Here is an 18,337-nt window from a genome sequence, read left to right as displayed (position 1 = left end):
GACATATATAGTACCAACTGTAAAATAGAGAGCCAGTGGGAAGTTGTCGTATAACAAAGGGAGTCCAACTCGAGGATGGAAGATGCCTTAGAGGACTGGGGCGGGGAGGGTGGGGGGGACTTGAGGGAGGGTGGGGGGGAGAGTTGAGGGAGGGAGGGAATACGGGGATATGTGTATAAAAAGATGATTGAACTTGCTGTACCCCCCAAAAAATAATAAATAAATAAATAAAATTAAAAAAAAAAAAGAGAATGCTGAGGTTGAACTGGGAAAGCATACCTATAATAGGATTATGAGATCAAGGTTGCCTTGGGTGTCCTCCCTGCCAAATATTTCCTGATCAACAACCTTCCAGTGAATCAGACAGTGGGCCAATCATGATGCCACTGGAAAGCTAACACCTCTTTCATGATGCAACTGGTCTCTCAGCCTTAGATTGCTGGGGCTAATTGCAGGGTACAAGGTAGACAAGTGCATTGGAGAGTAGCAAGACTGGATGAGTGAAGGGCATGAAGTTCTGCTGATGTAGGAGGTGTATGGGTGGATGACTGAATTTCACTTCAAAAGTTTCCAGGTAAGAGTCCTTCAATCTCTGGCATGGGCAGATGGGGCTGTGCCAAAAGGAAATCACACTTAAATGATCAAGTTAGTGTAATTCATGTACCACTCAACAGCAAACTCTTTCTGGTGTTTAGTACAGGCCAAGTATTAGTCTATGTACTTTACACCCATTACAGTTCATGTAATGCAACTGCTTTGTGAGGTAGGTACTATTATTATCTTCATTGTATAAGTGAGGAAATAAAGGAACAGAGTTTAAGTTGTTCAAGATCACATAGGAGGGAATGTTCATTGCAGCACTATTTACAATAGCCAGGACATGGAAGCAACCTAAATGTCCATCAACAGATGAATGGATAAAAAAGATGTGGTACATGTATACAATGGAATATTATTCAGCTGTAAAAAGCAATGAAACTGGGACATTTGTAGAGACATGGATGGACCTAGAGAATGTCATACAGAGTGAAGTGAGTCAGAAAGAGAAAAACAAATATCGTATATTAACACATATATGCGGAATATAGAAAAATGGTACAAATCAACCGGTTTGCAAGGCAGAAATAGAGACACAGATGTAGAGAACAAACGTATGGACACCAAGTGGGGAAAGTGGGGAGGGTTGGGGGGGAACGAATTGGGAGATTGGGATACCAAATTGTACACTCTAAATATATGCAGTTTATTGTATGTTAACTATATCTCAATAAAAGTTCTTAAAAAAAATCACATAGGAGGGACTTCCTAGGTGGTGCAGTGGCTAAGAATCCACCTGCCAATGTAGGAGACACGGGTTCGATCCCTACTCCACAAAGATCCCACATGCCTTGGAACAACTAAGCCCGTGCGCCACAACTATTGAGCCTGTGTGCCACAACTACTGAAGACCTCATGCACGCCTAGAGCCCATGCTCTGCAATAAGGGAAGCCACCACAATGAGGAACCTGCATACCACAATGAAGAGCAGCCCCACTCGCCACAACTAGAGAAAGCCCATGTGCAGCAACAAAGACCCAACACAGCCAATAAATAAACAAATAAATAAATTTTAAAAAAAGATCACATAGGAAGTGGCAGTGCTGGGATTCAAACCCAGGCAGTGTGACTTCAGAGTCGTTGCTCTTAATCTCTCTGCCATGTTGTATGGTGAAAGCTAACTGAATGTGCCTTTGGGTATTCCATACTTGGGTGGTTGAGGTATTGACCAGACTCAGGGATATCAGTGGTTCCAGCAACTAGCCAGGGCAAGAGTAGGCTGGAAATAATTAATGCCATGAAGGCAAGAGGTCTGGATGGAGGGATGTAGTGAATTAGAAATGAATTCTGAGGCCTGGGGCAGAGAACCAATCGTATTATGTATCAGAGATGTAGCAGTACTGCTGCTCTACCAGGACCTGGTCAATCCATATGGCCTGGAAGGTTGTCTGCTGGTAGTGGTATGGTGGAGAGGTAAATTTTGGGAGGAGGATTTTGAATGGCATTCTCCAAAACTAGTATATGAACTGGAGGCTATAGTCAGAGAGCAGAGGGCTATGGAACTTGTGAAAGTGGAAGGCCTTTTAGATGCATGGGCAGCAATGGCTGGTGTGAATTGGGGTAGCAGGGAAAGAGGGATCCACCAGTAAGAAGGTATTACAGATGTGGGAGGAGGAAAAATCTGCACTGAAGTTTATTGGGATGATGTCCCAAGGACCTGAAGGTTACCTTGGTGTGTCTTTGTCTCAACTGTAGGAATGACAGAGGTATAACAGAGGTTAGGTCAGATATGGGGCAACTAGAAGAACCCTTAGTCCAGTTCTCAAACTGTGTTGTGCATCAGAATCACGTTAGGGAGGCACTGGTTAAAAAAAAAAAAAAGAATATTTTTGGGCTTTACCCATAGAGGATCTGATTCAGGAATCTTCATTTTAGAATTTAGATGCAGGCGGTCTGCAGGCCACAGCAGGAAACACACTCCATGAGATTATATGCAAGTCTGAATAGGCTATGTTGGCCCATTGGAGGGGTGCCCATGGGCACAGGCAACCCCTGATCCTAATAGAATGGGGCACCTTAGAACAACATAAAGCTCTGGGCTGCCCCAGGATGGACCTGGATCTTTATGTTCTACCCATGTACCTGCCCACTTCCCATGCTGTGGCTGGGGTAAATGGCTGTGACATGCTCAGGCTGGAACCCATTTCCACTGCCCCTTGATATTCTGAATTCTGCAACAGGATGAGTGTTTTGGGAGGGATCTACTTGGCCTGGTATGGGCTGGGTTTATAAGTCTACCCTGGCTGCTCTGGGCTATAATGATTTGAACTCATGATGGCAAACTGCTTGTCCCTCTCAAAGGAAGTATCTTCCTGTCTTGAAGGTGGCCTTGATCACTAAGCGCTCTCATTCCCACTTGGGATAATTGACATTGTTTAGGGCCAACTTCCTGGAGATGTGGGTGTAGGGACAGAGATCAAAAGTTCTCAGGTCCTCCTGTGACAGGACAACACCATCCACCCCTCACCCCCTCTCCACCCACACCCCCGTAACCTGGATGTTGAAGGCATTAGTCAATGGTATAGACCAGGGCTGGGGTAGAAGGCCTTCATCAGCTACTGGAAGGTCATTTTTGTGTCTGGGGACCAAATTGCTTTCTTTTAAGGAGAAAGGATACTGGGGAAGTGAAGATGCAGAGGTAGCAGATGAATTGCTGGTGGTATCAAGGGGTTGCTGATGTCTTCAATCATTTTAGGGACTTCATTTTAGAAAAATTTATATCTTATCCAGCACTACATATAAACTCTGCCCAGAAACATCACTTTCACACTTTGGGGCTTGGCCTGGGGATAGTGTTACTGTAATCATTCAACTACCATGTAGCTCAGACATTCTGTGATATCTCATTAAGTGAATTTATCAAAATATTGCCCAGGTAAATATTGCAGGAGGTGGTGTATGATCTCATTTGCTGGAAGCAAGTGGGGGCACTGCACAGGAATCTTCCACTCATTACCTTTCTTGATCTAGGTGAGGTTGTAGGTGCCCCTAGGGGATAGATAGCTCTGTGAAGGCCAGAGTCTTATGGAATTGAGTTAGAAAGTTCTGGGTTAACAGAAAGGATTTTGAATAGTGATTACACTGAGGATAGAATAATCTTGACAAGAACTCCCTACTTTTTATTTTCAGAAAGGGTCTCAAGATTAATGTGGAAGAGATGGAGAATCTGATGAAACCTGCTGCCAGCTGCTGTCCAGAGTTTTTATTTTATAGAAGGCCTTGATTTTAGACTCAGAGAGCACCTGCTCCTTAGGAAGAAGGAAAATCCTGGGTATTAGCACTACAGCACAGTTATTCTTGCCAATTAGGGGTGCCCCCTCTGTCTCTTGGTAAGCAGTATCTTTGTTTACCTTATGGGTATGGGCTGGACCTAGCAGTGGAGGGGCAGGTCAAACAGTGAATTCTATGTGATATTTGGGAGGAGTAGGGGTATAGGGAATGCTGGCAGTGAAACTCTGGCAAAACAAAGGGCCTGAGTCTTGAAGCCAATAGTGAATAGTCTACTCTCAGCCAGGAACAACTTATGGGCAAAGGGGAAGTGGAAATGCAGTAGGTGACAAATAGTACCAGGGTTGACTTTAGCTAGACAGGCAGTGGGACCCGCTGGACCAGAGACTTGCCTGAGAGGCTACCTAAGACCCCCTGAGTGTAACCCAGTCTGGGTACAATAAATGACTTTTATCAAACACTTACTGTGTGCCAGGTTCTTTGCTAGGCTCTTTAATGCAATGATCAGCTTTAAGCTCCATCACCTATAAGGTAGGTACTATTATTACCTGCAATTTACAACTGAGGATACTGAGGCACAGAGAGGTTTTGCAGCTAGTAACTAATGGAGCGGGAATTCCCTGTGCAACACTGAACCACTGTAATAGACTATCTTCCCTAGATCTCATCTGATCCGGACTACAATGCAAATGTCTCATGATGGGTCTGTTCTGCTGGTGCCAGGATGGAGTGGGTGTAAAGAGGAAATGATAAGGACATGCACTCCATGGCTGAAGGAGGAGTCTGCCTTGATGCTGAGGTGATATAGCTGACACTGAATCCAGGCTTCCATTTTCATGCAGTGATCTATTGGTTTGGAAAGGCTGGAGGTGGGGTGGTGACAGTAGAGGAAGGGGTTCTGGTTGCTTGGTTAACGAGTTATATTGCACATAGAGCACTTTGGAGAATTGGACCTTGAACGCAATCTACTGTCATTCACTCTGTGCATAACGAACTGGAGCTCTTGAGAACAGAACTCTAGCTTTGATCCCAACTGCCAGCTGGACAGTAACTAAGAGCTGGAGGTGTCATTCTATATTCTTCTTGTAGAGTTTTCCAAGACACAAGGCAGAGTTATATGGCTCTACCATTCACTGCGCCCAGATGGAAGTCCCAGAAACCAATGGCATTCTAGGGCAATAATCTCTCCTCTCCTCACAAGGAAGCAGGCAGAGGGGACCCAGCTAGAACAGATCCCGTGTCACCAGGTAGAAGGCTGAAATGTCATGGGATTAGATGGCAAATAACAGAACTGTGGGAAGAAGAGGGCGGGTTGAGCTAGAGATGGATGTAGGTCTTAAATGGATTATCAGAATGAGATGAAAATACTGGGAGCTGTAATGCAGAGTCAAACAAGAAGAGGCAAGGATGAGGACTAGGCAGTCAAAGTGGAAAAAGATGTGATCTTGGCAAATTCTGGAGGTTAGAAGTCACTGTCCTGTGCTGGGTTTTAATACCTCCCAGTACACGTTTACATGGAAAGAGTGAGTCACATTTAAGGGGATCTGGATGGGACAAGATGACTTCCTAAGAGACTGACTACAAAAAGCAGAATCAAAGAATTCAGGGCTTCTAGGTGGCGCAGTGGTTAAGAATCCGCCTGCCAATGCAGAGGACATGGGTTCGATCCCTGCTCCAGGAAGATCCCACATGCTGCGGAACTAAGCCCGTGCGCCAAAAAAAAAAATTCAAAAAGACTGGTGAGTAAGTGACAGAAGTGGGCAAGAGTCATTTCATGGAGAAAGTAGAGGCCATAGGGCCGGCACACACTAGTAGGCATCCCAGATACTTCTCTGTTATACCCTCCTTGACTCCTTTTGCTCTGGCTTCAGAAGAGGTGGGTCTCCTCCTCCCAAAGGCATTCATCCCATCCTCTCCTGCCTCCTCTGAGACTTTGCTCCATTTCTTATCCTTCTCATATTTCCATTATTCCCCTTTCAGTCCATAAATGTTCTTAAAGCTCTTAGAACAAACCCAACAAGTCAGCCCTTAACACTTACTTTCCCTTGGCCACTGCCCTCCTCTTTCCTTTTTTTCTCATTTGAATTTTTGGACAGATTAATGTTCTTCTTCTTGTCCATTTCTTTAGTTCCTGCTCATCCCTCAATAGTTTGTATTCCCATCACTCTCCAGAAAGTTCTCTCACCAAGGTCATTAATGACTATATTAATTGCCAAATATGACTGACACTTTAATACTGCTCTGGATTGTTAAGAGCTCTTTTCTTCTTTAAACTCTTCTGCTCCTTGGGTTTCGATGGTCCCTTTCTATTTTGATTATCTGGCCAGTCCTGATTGCTGCTTTTCAGCTGAACTCACTGGGTCTTCTTCTTATACTTCCTCATTACAAGTTGGTATTTCCTGGGGTTCTAGGCTCTATTTTCTTCTTCTCCTCACTCTCTGTCTTTTCCGTAGGTAATCCTACCCATTTTCCTGGTTTGCGCTACTGATTCATATACTGGCAACACATCTGCTTCTAGTTCCAGCTTCCATCTCTATCTCCAAATCTGGGAATCCAATTTCCCTGGGTACTACCTCTGCTGCATACCACCACCTACTCCTGTTTATTGAGGTGGTATAATTCAGGGGTTAAGTACACGGGTTGAAGAATTAGATTGCCCGGGTTTGGCTCTCATTGCTCTGCCTTAGTTCAGGTCCTCATCACTTGTCGGTGAAAGTGCCGATACCCTATTCAGTCCCTTGACCTATAGTCTACAGCTCCTTCAATCCATCCTCTATAACTACAGTCAATTTTCTTAAAACACAAATCTAACCGCATTACTACCTAACATAATATTTCAGTGCCCCATTTCCTATTGCAGAGTTTCTCAAAGTGTGTGCATCAGAATCATCCCCAGATTTTGAAAGTGCAGGTTCTGATGCCCCAGTCCAAACCTACCTGATCAAGATTCTCTGAGAGATCTAGAAATCTGCATTTTTCAGTTGAGTGATTCTGATATACATGAAGTCCTTCATGAGCCATTTCCTACTTTTCTGCCTCATCTGCTGCCATTATCCACTTTGTAGCTTAACCCTCTAGCAATGAGTGTAGTTCCCCCAATCTGCCAAGCTATTTTACACTGCTGCTTCTGCAAGGCCCTTCACCTTGTCTCCCCGGCACAGTCCTTTTCATCCTTTGAAGTCTTCTTCATCACAACCTCCTTACTGAGAAATCTTACTTTCCTTCTCTACAGCTGTTTCTCAACTACTTTTTCATTTTCATTCCCTCACACAAGGAGCCTTTTTAGACACCTTTTCCTAACAGACCCCTCCATGAAATTTTAATATCACAGATATACTGTACATCTGTTTATGTACTGTGACCCTTTGGAAAATCATAAACCATGTAACATCTAAGTTTTTTGCCGCCCCCGCCACCCTACCAGCTGCCCCGGCTTGGGGGCAGTATTATCCCCGTTGAGAATACATGCTCTGCAGCAGAAGACACTGCTATCCAAACTGGTCTTCTTGAGGTTCACTTTTGGTTTCTCTGTTAACTCTTTTCTGATTCTCCTCCTATCTCTCTGACCACTCCTTCTCAAGACTCAGCTTTATAGGCCTGTCTTCTCTTGCCTGCCTTTTAAACACTGGCATGCCACAAGGCTCATTATTTGAGTTTTTCCCCCTGTATTATTTTACACGTGCTTTCCAGGTTATTTTGTCTATTTCCTTAGTTTTAATTACCACCTATCATGCTACTGGCTCCCAAATCTGCATCTTCAGTGAAGATGATTCTCCTGAGATCCAGCCTCTCGCCAGTCTAAGTACGGGCCACAAATTGGCAGCATTTAGTATCTTCTGGAGTTTGTTAGAAATGCAGATTCTCAGCTTCCCCCAAGACCTGAACCAGAATCTGCATTTTAATAAGATCCCTGGGTATTTTGTATGCAGATTAAAGTTGAAAAGTCATAGGCTGGACCCCACTGTTGGCTTTCTAATAGACATCTTTAATTAGATGCTCTATAGGCAGAGCAGTTCTCATCCCCTACTCTCCTTGGTTAAAGGTAACACAATTACTCAGTTATCTACACAAGAGACCTAGATCACTCCTTCCTTATCATTTATATCAAACTAGTTACTATTCCTACCTATTCTAGCTACTAAATGGCTCTTGAATTTATTCCCTCGTCTATAGTCATCACCACAGCTTTCACCTCCTTTTGGATAGATTATTATCACAGTAAGGTCCTAACAGATTTCTCTATCAACATTCTGCCCCCAAACACTCACCAATTTATCTACCAACTATTGCCGGAATCATATTCCTAAAATGCAAATCTGATCATGTTACCTCTTCTGGGCTAAAGATTCCTTCAGTTATTCCTTACTGTTTAAAAACAAGGTTCTTAACTAGGGATCCACACATGGGCTGTAGGAGATCCTTAGACGTTCTGAAACTATAAGGAAAAATTTGTATATGTACAGTTTTCTAGGGACACTGTTAAATAGCTTTCATCAGATTTTTCAGAGGGGTCCATGACCAAAATAGGTCAAGAACCACTGACCTGAAGGATCAAGTTCAAGCTGTTCAGCTTGGCATACAAGGACCCTTCATACCTCTCCCACTTTACCTCCAGCCACTTGTCTATAGGAGCCCTTGGTTTCAGCTTTAATTATAGACTTGGAAGTGCCCTCAGCTTTCACACCTCTGTGCCTCTGCACACGCTGTTCCTGGAATAACCCCAAGGACACATACACAACTAGTAAGTGGTGCAGTCTGGATTTGCACCTAAGTCTTACTTCAAAGTTCACAGTCATTCCACTCTACAGTAGCTTGACATTTTACACTGTGACCTAGTACACACAAATACATACAACATACACTAGAACAAGTTTCATGAAATCCACCTTGATATAAAAAAATGCTGATTGCAGCCCACTAAGTTGATACAATGTTCCTTTAATGAGTTGCTACCCTTAGTTTGAAAAACACTGCACCAGCCCTTTGCTGATACAAGGAGTTCTCACTACTGAGAATTTATTATCTTAGTCCCAGCAGTACCAAGGTTTTGAGATTTGCTAGGGATACAAAAGCTGTCATAAGAAGAAAGCATTTGCCCATGAATTGACCCTTACATCAGTCCCCACTCAAACAACCTGTTCCTTTAAACACTAGCACCAATCCCTACGCAGCTGTTCAATCATTTTGTCTCACGATTGTCAGATATGTCAGCAGACAGTTCCATGCAAATCACAAAGTGAAATTACAAATCTTATAAAAAGATGCAGGCTATCGTGACATCAACACGTAAAATTGACACAAGGATCTGGTAGACAAGTTTACAGCTGAAGATGAGAAAAATAAATAAGGGTAATGATCTTTAAAGTGGTTCAAAAGAGAGCACTTTGAATACCAAATGACTACGGAGAAGCCCTCATGAAAACTGATGAAGCCTTTCACTATTTTGGCAAAATCAACCTTCTTAATGATCATGCTGCAAAAGTCTCGCAGAAGTGAAACATACCATCTTGAAATATCATTCAATTTTGTTAGAAAAATGAGGCCCCAAACAAAAACATTCAATCCCTGATACACTGTTTGTTATAAGAATTACTTAGCATGCAGTTTTATTAAATGAACCAAACGAAACATATTTTAATAGTTTTTAGTTATTCAACTTAGTGTACTAATCAAACCTTGCCCCCTCTACTATTTACTCTAAAATTTTAGTCCCTCTTTTAAATGGATCCACTAAGTGGCTTTTTGTCTGGTACTAACTGCCCTCAAATAAGAACCTCTTTGTTTCCTCATCACCTGGTATACAGCAGGAGCTTAATAAATAGTTGGTTAAATAAGGCAATAGCTTCTTCCTCTGCCTCTAGTCTCAGTTCCCTCAGATCCAATCAGCATGTTGTTACCCTCTCTCAGATTCTTTGGTAAATCCCCACTGGCCCCAGAAAAAAGTCCAACTTCTCAACATGGTTTACAAAACCTTTATAATCTGGTTTTGCTTTCTTTGCTCTCACATCCTGGCCCTATTTAACTACTTGTAGTTCTCCAAGTGACCCATACTTTCTTGCTGCCATGTTTTTATTCTTCTCTCTGCTTGGAATTCTCCATCCCCATCAGTGAGAAGGCAAACTCCTTCTGTACACCCCACTACCTTGTGCCAAACTCTAGCACACACCGACCATATTATGCCTCTATTGTAACAGCGTTCCACTTTGTTCCAAGCAGTTATTATAAAAAGTTTTATTAATAAAAGTAATATAATCGCATTAGAAAAAATATGAGAAAATATATGAAACAGAGAAAAGGTGCATGTATATCTCTGGGTGTGCGTATATATACACAAATACATATAGTATATATACATATAGTGTGTGTGTGTGTGTGTGTGTGTGTGTGTGTGTGTGATCATCCTCACAAGATCACTGGTTTCATTTGTATTTCCTTCTAAAAATTCTTTTCATATGCAGGTATTTTTTACATGACTCTAATCAGAGGAAATGTATGATGTTGCAGCTATCTGCCCTTTAAAAGCAAAGCCAACATTATACAATGTGCGTTTTTTCTTGTTATACAGCTGTCTGAACCATCGGTTTTAATAGTTATATAATAGCTCATCAAGTGGATATGTTTCAGTATACGACCTAACCATCCCACTGTTGTTGAATATTTAGGTCTCCTTCCCTCCTTTTTTTTTTTCTGTTATAAGTAAGAGAGAAATTATGATTTTCACATTCACAGCTTTTCCAGATTTTGGATTGGCTTTTTTCTTAGAAGAGATTACCAAAAGTAATAGATGTGTGAGTTAAAATCTTTCTTCCTTTGGTTCAAATTTGGGAGAAATAAAATATACACATGTATATATAATGGTTACATTTCTCTTCCTATAATTATTAGCAATACATATTTTTCATGTTTGTTTACTGTTTCCTCTTTTGTGAATTGTCTATTCATGTCTTTTGTTCATTTATCTGAATATTAGCATTTAAAAAAATCAATTAGTTAACAATTTTAACCCTCTGTTAATATTTGCTGTAACTGTGTTTTTGCCTCTTTTTATTTTGGTAAAATTTTAGCCGCAGGGTGGGGGGGAGTCAAGGGAGGGAGGGAATACGGGGATATGTGTATAAAAACAGATGATTGAACTTGGTGTACCCCCCCAAAAATAATAAATAAATAAATAAAATTAAAAAAAAATTTTAGTCGCAAAAGTTAGAAAAAAATCTCATTACAGAAATTTTAAAAACTAGAGAAACACATTTTAAAAAATCATTTTAATTCTGCCACTCTAACATAACCACTATTATCATTCCCACTAATTTTTTTTAAAAAATGCATGTGTTTTACAAAGTTGTAAGTGAAGTGTGCACATAATTTTAAAACCTGCTTTTTTATTAACCAGTAAGTATTTTTCTGGAATGCCCCATAGTCTTCATAATCATTATTTAAAATAACAGCATAATATTCCATGGAATGGGACATCCTAGGTGGCGCAGTGTGTAAGAATCCGCCTGCCAATGCAGGGGACATGGGTTTGAGCCCTGCTCTGGGAAGATTTCACATGCCATGGAGCAACTAAGCCCGTGCGTCACAACTATTGAGCCTGTGCTCTAGAGCCCGTGAGCCACAACTACTGAGCCCATGTGCCGCAACTATTGAAGCCCACACGCCTAGAGCCCATGCTCCACAGCAAGAGAAACCACTACAATGAGGAGCCCATGCACCACAATGAAGAGTAGCCCCCACTCGCAGCAACTAGAGAAAGCCCGTGTGCAGCAACGAAGACCCAACACAGCCAATAAATAAATTTATAAAAAAAAAATGTTCCATGGAATGGATTCACAATTTCCTTATCACTAGATATTCATGTTATTTCTAATTTTTTTCATAAATAACACCAATAAGTATCTTTAGGTAAGGGTATTAATACAAGCTGGCTACCAAACTGTTTTCTTAAGGGGTTGACCCAAACCACACTATTACTAGTAAAGTGAGTACCAGCTTTTTTTTCTTTCAATTCTGTTAAAGATAGGCTTTAAAAGAGGCTACCTACCTATTTGCATTTCTTTGACTACTAGTGATGAACACTGTCCAATGTTTTCCATAAAACTCCTTTGTAAATTGTCTACTCATGTTCTTTGCCCATATTTCTTCTTACACATCATACTGTATGAATGCCTGAGAAAATGCAAACGTCACATTTTGTCATCTTTATGTCAAATATTGTCTTTCTAGTCTGTTTAAATTTTACTTTTGAAATGGCCATAAAAGTTATTTTGGTTTTAAAATTTTATACAAATATGTTGACCTTTTCCTTTGTTTTTTTTTTCTATTCCTTCCTAAGCTTAGAAAACTATTCCCCTTTAGAAGCCTGATATTCATTCTAGTTTTTTTTTTCTAATTTGCTTTTTTATATTTAACTCTTCAATCCAGCTGCCACTTATTTTAGTTTATTACAGGAGATGAGGGTATAAATGCTACAAGCTGTCACAACATCATTTACCGAACAATCCTTTCCAGTCACTTGCAACACATCTTTATAATAGATTGAATTCTTATATGGAACAGTCTCTTTGGGGAGTGTACTATAACATCATTTGTCTAATCTTATACCAGTGGTACCAATGTTTTCATTATTACAGTTTTGTATGTTTAGTATCTAATAGCATTAGTCTCTCATTACTTTTGCAGAATTTTCCTTGAAAATCACTCTTCAAATGCAATTATTTGCTATCTTACTTCCAAGAGATAAACTTCTTGAGGGCAGAACTAGTTTATTTCCTTAGAACAGATTGCTGAGAATAATAGTACTAGGTCAATAGGTACAAACACTTTCCCCACTCTTAACATTTATTTCCAAAGTTTTCAAAAAGAGTGTTCCAATTTCACTGTAATCCTGCCAGAACCTGGATATTTTGAAATAAAGAATTTTTTTTCAAAATCGGCAGGGGAAAAATGTACCATGCTTCAATTTCTGTATCTCTGCTTATTAGTGATGATAAAAATATGCTTGACACTATGCAGGTGCTTAATCAATGCATGCTGAATGAATAAATGGCATGTATGAATCTGTACATATATTTGGGGATGGGGAGGTTTAAACAAATATTGTGGTTATAAAAGATAAATGATGGCTAGATCTAAGTTTGTGGCTTAAATACCTGTAGTCTATCTGCAGAGAGGTTCTAGAGGTACCAATAACCCCCTGGAATTTGGACCTGAATTGAGGCAATCCCTAGAGACTCTCAATAATCTATTCACCACAGGCATGTCTGTTTCCAGGTACGATCAGCTGAAAGCTGTCTGAAACAGTTAAGATAATGGCGTGTGGGTAGGCCCATGCCTACACACAGCCCAGAAGCAGCCATAATTGGCTGGAGATAGAGCCAAGCAAACAGTGATAAGAAGTGGCAGGTACCTAGGTATTCCACTGCAAACTGACCCAGGCTCTAGAAGGACTTAGGCAGTGAATTTAAAAACATAAGCTCCTCCAGTGCCACATGCAGAAACTAGATCTGACTTGTAGGACTGGGCATTTCCTATGAAACCACACTACTTTTCTTGTCAACTTACTAAGCATGAGAAGGCATAGAAGTCCTTGCTTCAGAGAAGCTTGGTTTTATCCCTTTTATCTGTAGCTTGAAGCAGACACTTGATTTTGAATTTTTAATAGAGCAAAAACTAACAAAAGGCGAGTTATTTCTTTGTTGTTAAGGCCATGTAAAACTCATTACTAAACACGGCTTCTCTTTGCTCCATCACCTCAGTAGTAGATTCTTTTTTTTAATACATCTTTATTGGAATATAATTGCTTTACAGTGGTGTGTTAGCTTCTGCTGAACAACAAAGTGAGTCAGCAGTAGTAGAATCTAGTAGTAAACTTACTCAAGGATTTCTTTGGTCATGACATTTATCCATTTGATGAAAAGAATTCCATATTATTACCTTAACCTGCATATGCTAAAACTGTGCTCAAGATTTTATTCTGAAAAATAAAGTGCTGTTGTCTCTAGACTCAAGAGCGCTGAAGTATCAAGGTCACGGCAGATAGTATGAACAATTGGTGTGTGAATGATGCATTGACAGTTACTACCACTGCTGCTTTGTTTCACTCAAACAGCACATTGAGAGATAAACAAACAAACAAAAAAACCCAGCACATTGATAAATTCAGTTTTTAAAATCCTCCTCCTCCTTTGGGGGGGGATAAATTAGGATTTTGGGATTAACAGATACATACTACCATATATAAAATAGGTAAACAACAAGGACTTACTATATAGCACAGGGAGCTATACTCAATATCTTGTAATAACGTATAATGGAAAAGAATCTGAAAAGTATAACTAAATCACTTTGCTGTACACTTGAAACTAACACAACACTGTAAATTAACTATACTTTAATAAAAATAAATAAATAAGTTAGTAAATAAATAATTAAAATCCTTCTCCTCCAACATGTACTACAGACACCTTAAGCAAGATGCCAAATGCTGGAAAAGGCTCAGCAGTCCTTGTCAGACACACAGTACAGCTGTTTGAAATGTTAACATCAAACTCCAAAAGGACTTTTCCTGTAACTCCAAGTAGCACCCAGTAGCTATTTCATGAGCCCTTTCTCCTTACAGTAATACCTAACTCTCGGTTGCCACTTTGCTTAGAGATGGCGGCATAAGCCTCCTTTTTGATTCTTCAGCCTTTTGTTTTACATCTATTCTCATCAATTCTCCATCCATTCAAAAATTTGTTTGCCACTCCTTTCAAGAACTAGCTCTAAAATTCATCTCTTCTAAGACTTCCATTATCAATTGCTCTCTATTGCTAAATCTCTTCAGCTCATGCATATATTCAATTGGTACCAAAATTGATGTTGCTCCCTAATTATTCTAGTTTTAATAATGTTTCTAGAGTATAAGTTCCTCGAAGACAGGGGAACTTCCAGAAAGCTTGAAAGGAATTTAGAGATTGTCTAGATATCTAGATTAATATCCTTCACTCTGCCCATTTTCCTGATGGAGAGACTGAGACCGAGAGAGGTTAATCTGTCCAAGTCAGTCAGCCAAGTTTGCAGAAAAACTAGGCATAAAGCTCAGGTGTCTTGACTTTCAATAGTACACTTTCCACTATACTGTCATCTTCTTCTATTTTACTTGTATCTCTTTAGAATGCCTAGTAAAGTGCCATGAGCGTGCCCACGCGCGCACGCGCACACACACACGTCTCTCGACAAATGCCAATACCATAAACATGAGAGTTTACACAAATGAGAAACAGACTCAAGGAAAGAGGTAGAAAGCAGAAAGGTCATTTTCTTACTTCTTTGCATGATGCCACCCTCCGGACCAGTTGATCGCTACTTTACACATTCCATCAATCAGGCACTGGGCAGCTGTGATTGTAGCCCCTCCTACAGCTGCTGCGCAGTCAAATATTCCTTCAGTGGCTGGGCAGTCATAACCTTCAGGCAAACATCAGAAGAGCTTGTTAAAAAATAAACTGGAAAAAGAGGAGTGTGATATTATGATTTATAATAAGGAATATACAGTTAACTCTTGAACAACATGGGTTTGAACAGCGCAGGCCCACTTACAGGTGGATTTTTTTTCAGTAGTAAATACTACAGTACTACACCATCAGCGGTAGGTTGAATCCCGATGTGGAACTGCAGATGTGGATGGCTAAATGTAAGTTATACTCAGGTTTTCGACGGCATGGAGGGTGGGTGCCCCTAACCCATGCGCTGTTTAAGGGTCAACTGTAGATATATTTGATCTTCTTCCCAGTTTCTGGCACAGAGCTCCTAAAATTCTTGAAATTCCTAAATGAGGAGTTATAGAAGTGTCTTGATGATATTAATGAGGTAACTTGTGGACCACATCTAAGGATGGGGGTTGGTTGTCAGTAGAGCCAGTCATATGAGGGTTGGAACTATTAGTTGCACCCCTGACCTCCTGTGTTGAGGGGAGAGGAACTGATGATTGAGTTTGCAAAAAATTTAATAAACAGAAACTTCAATTAAATAGAGTCAGGAGACCAGAAGGGGGAGCTCTCACACCCTGAACCGACAACCAAGTTTAACAAGAAAAATTTCTCTTCTTTCCTGTCAAGGACTCAGTCAAGGAAACACCATAGGCCCTTTTGTTTCCCCCAATTTTTTTTAAACTACAGACCTCCCAACTTCCTTTACCTCTCTATAAAAGTGTTCTCCTTCTCTTGCCATGAGGGGACTTGCACATGGTTTTCCATGGTTGCGGACCCCAAATTGCAATTCTCTGCTGATCCCAAACAAACCCACATTTGATGGAGAAATATCTGGTAGCCTATTTTTTCAGGTCAACAAGTTTAATCACCAACTGGCCAATGACTTAATCATGCCTATGTAATGAAGCCTCCATAAAAACCCCAAAGGAGATGGTTTGGAGACTTTCTGGGTTGGTGAACACATAGAGATTTGAGGAGATTTGTGCACCTGGGGAGGGCATGGAAACTCCGTGCCCTTTCCCCATACCTTGCCTTTATGCACCTCTTTCATCTGGCTGTTCCTGAGTTATATCCTTTTATGATTAACTGGTAATCTAGTGAAAATATGGGTTTCCTGGGTTCTGTGAGCCGCTCTAGCAAATTAATTAAATCCAAGGAGGAAGTCATGGGAATTTCTGATTTATAGAGAGTCAGTCAGAAGTACAGGTAACAACTTGGACTTGTGCTTGGCATCCTGAGTTGGTGAGGTTGTTAGAACCTCCAATTTGCAGCCTGTCAGCCAGAGCACAGATAACAGCTTGGGTTTGCAATCGGTGTCTGACGTGGAGAGAAGTTTTGTGGGACTGAGTACTTCACCCGTGGAATTTGATGCTATCTCCAGGTAGACAGTGTCAGAACTGAACTGAGTTGAATTGCAGGACGTTAAGCTGATGTCTTGAGCATTGTTTGGTGGTGTGGGAGGAAATTTCCCCCTTCACACATTGGAATTGGGTCCAGTACCCTATTAGGAGGAATAGGTTGAGGTATGATAACAACATACCCTATCACAAAGCTACTGTACTAACATCAGCTCTAAATGAGAGATAAATGTCTTCAGTGTTGGGGAAGGAATTTTTTAGTGTTAAAGCTAGAAAGGCTAAACCTTGAAGATTAACTAGTCACATCCTATAGATGGAGAAACCAAGGACTGACAGGTGATATGTCATATCTATGATGACACAGAGCCAGCTCTGGGACCCGCTGGTGTCTTAAACCCACACCCCCACACACACCTCCAGTCCAGTGTTCTTCTACTAAATCATGCTGTTTCTCTAGACTATCCTATTGGCCACTTATGGTTTATTAAAATGCAGCTGTTTAATGAGAGATAAGGTATCAAACTTAGCTAGAACATAAATCTACACTGAAGCTAAAATCAGTGTACATACAGCCAAACCCAATTTGGGCACTGCTATTGGGGCCTAAGCAACTGGAAGATTTTCCACCCTTTAATCCATCATTAATTTTGCTCAACTCATATGGGAATGTGGTTAAACTAAGAGAATAATATTGTGCTTAACACATTAGTTGTTAATTTAAAAGTATTAAAGATCATCATGCAAATTATAGAAGACTAAGTAGTTATGATCCATAGATGGAGGTTGTCCATCTCCCATTGTTGCCTGGTAATGACTTTACCTAGTCCATATTCTGTGGAGTCTGGATGATCATCATCTCCTTCTTGGCTGACCTTCTGGAGATGCTGCAGATAGGCATCGGTATGGAAAGTGGCCATCTCCTCCATGGAGGCCACTTTGGGCTTAACTATCCTAATAATAACAGGGAACAAAGAGAGGTAGGTGAGTCAGATCCAGAGTATGCCAGAGCCTGGAAGCAGGAGCCAGCAGTCTGAGCAAAAAATACAACTTCCAGCTTCTGGTTCCAGGAGGCTGAAGCAACAAACATGTTCTGTTCCTCCACTGCACTACAGTATTTATTTCCTCACATCTACATGGTGACTCCATTAAAAAGGGGTGAGAGGATAGATATCTCCCTTGAATTTATAGGTAGGTAAAAAAAAAAAAGAGTAATTATATTTAAGTGAGTTACAGCTTTCACAACAAACCAGTAGGAAGAGATATTTTCATTTGAATCAGTTTTCCTAATTGGGCAAATACAATCCTTTCAACTCTATTTTTACTTTAATAGGTACCTGTATTGTCATGAATTTTGAATTTGGAGTCACAAAACTGGGTTCCCGTCCTAATTACCATCTCTATAACTTCAGATAAGCTGACTCTTCTGTGGTTCAGTTTCCTCATCTGTAAAGTGGGGATATCTTATGGGACTTCTGTGAAGATTAAATGATAACATACATGAAAATGCTTAATGGATAACTATCATTATTATTAATATCAAAAGATAAAAAAATAGGTAACCAAAAAATGCAAAAGTTTCCATAATTGGCCCCTCATATCTGCCTCTGAGAGGAAGGAGAGAAGGAGCAAACAGGCTGGAACTGGGCTTCGCTCAGAAACTCTCAACCAACTGTTCACAAGAA

At 40.6% G+C, this 18,337-nt stretch overlaps 1 protein-coding gene across 9 annotated transcripts in view; it reads right to left on the bottom strand.

The window, feature by feature from the left end:
* Nucleotides 1–18,337, bottom strand: part of HDAC8 (histone deacetylase 8) — a 240,559-nt gene that overhangs the window by 218,992 nt on the left and 3,230 nt on the right. For 7 of the 9 annotated variants that reach the window (XR_009050221.1, XM_057717478.1, XM_057717481.1 and 4 more), the window contains exons 3-4: nucleotides 17,476–17,606; nucleotides 15,133–15,274 (exon numbers count right to left, since the gene is read on the bottom strand). Coding sequence is in view for 8 of the 9 variants with exons in the window: in XM_057717478.1 (XP_057573461.1) it covers nucleotides 15,133–15,274; nucleotides 17,476–17,606 (273 nt within the window). In the remaining variant the exon portion in view is untranslated. Of the gene's footprint in view, nucleotides 1–15,132; nucleotides 15,275–17,475; nucleotides 17,607–17,989; nucleotides 18,128–18,337 lie in introns of all 9 variants that reach the window. The other 2 variants (XM_057717485.1, XM_057717484.1) reach the window with 1 other exon arrangement.

Source organism: Hippopotamus amphibius, chromosome X, assembly GCF_030028045.1.
Source record: "Hippopotamus amphibius kiboko isolate mHipAmp2 chromosome X, mHipAmp2.hap2, whole genome shotgun sequence".
NCBI classification, from domain to species: Eukaryota; Metazoa; Chordata; class Mammalia; order Artiodactyla; family Hippopotamidae; genus Hippopotamus; species Hippopotamus amphibius.
Note: the sequence above shows the minus strand (reverse complement) of the source record. Positions and strands in the feature narration are given on the sequence as shown.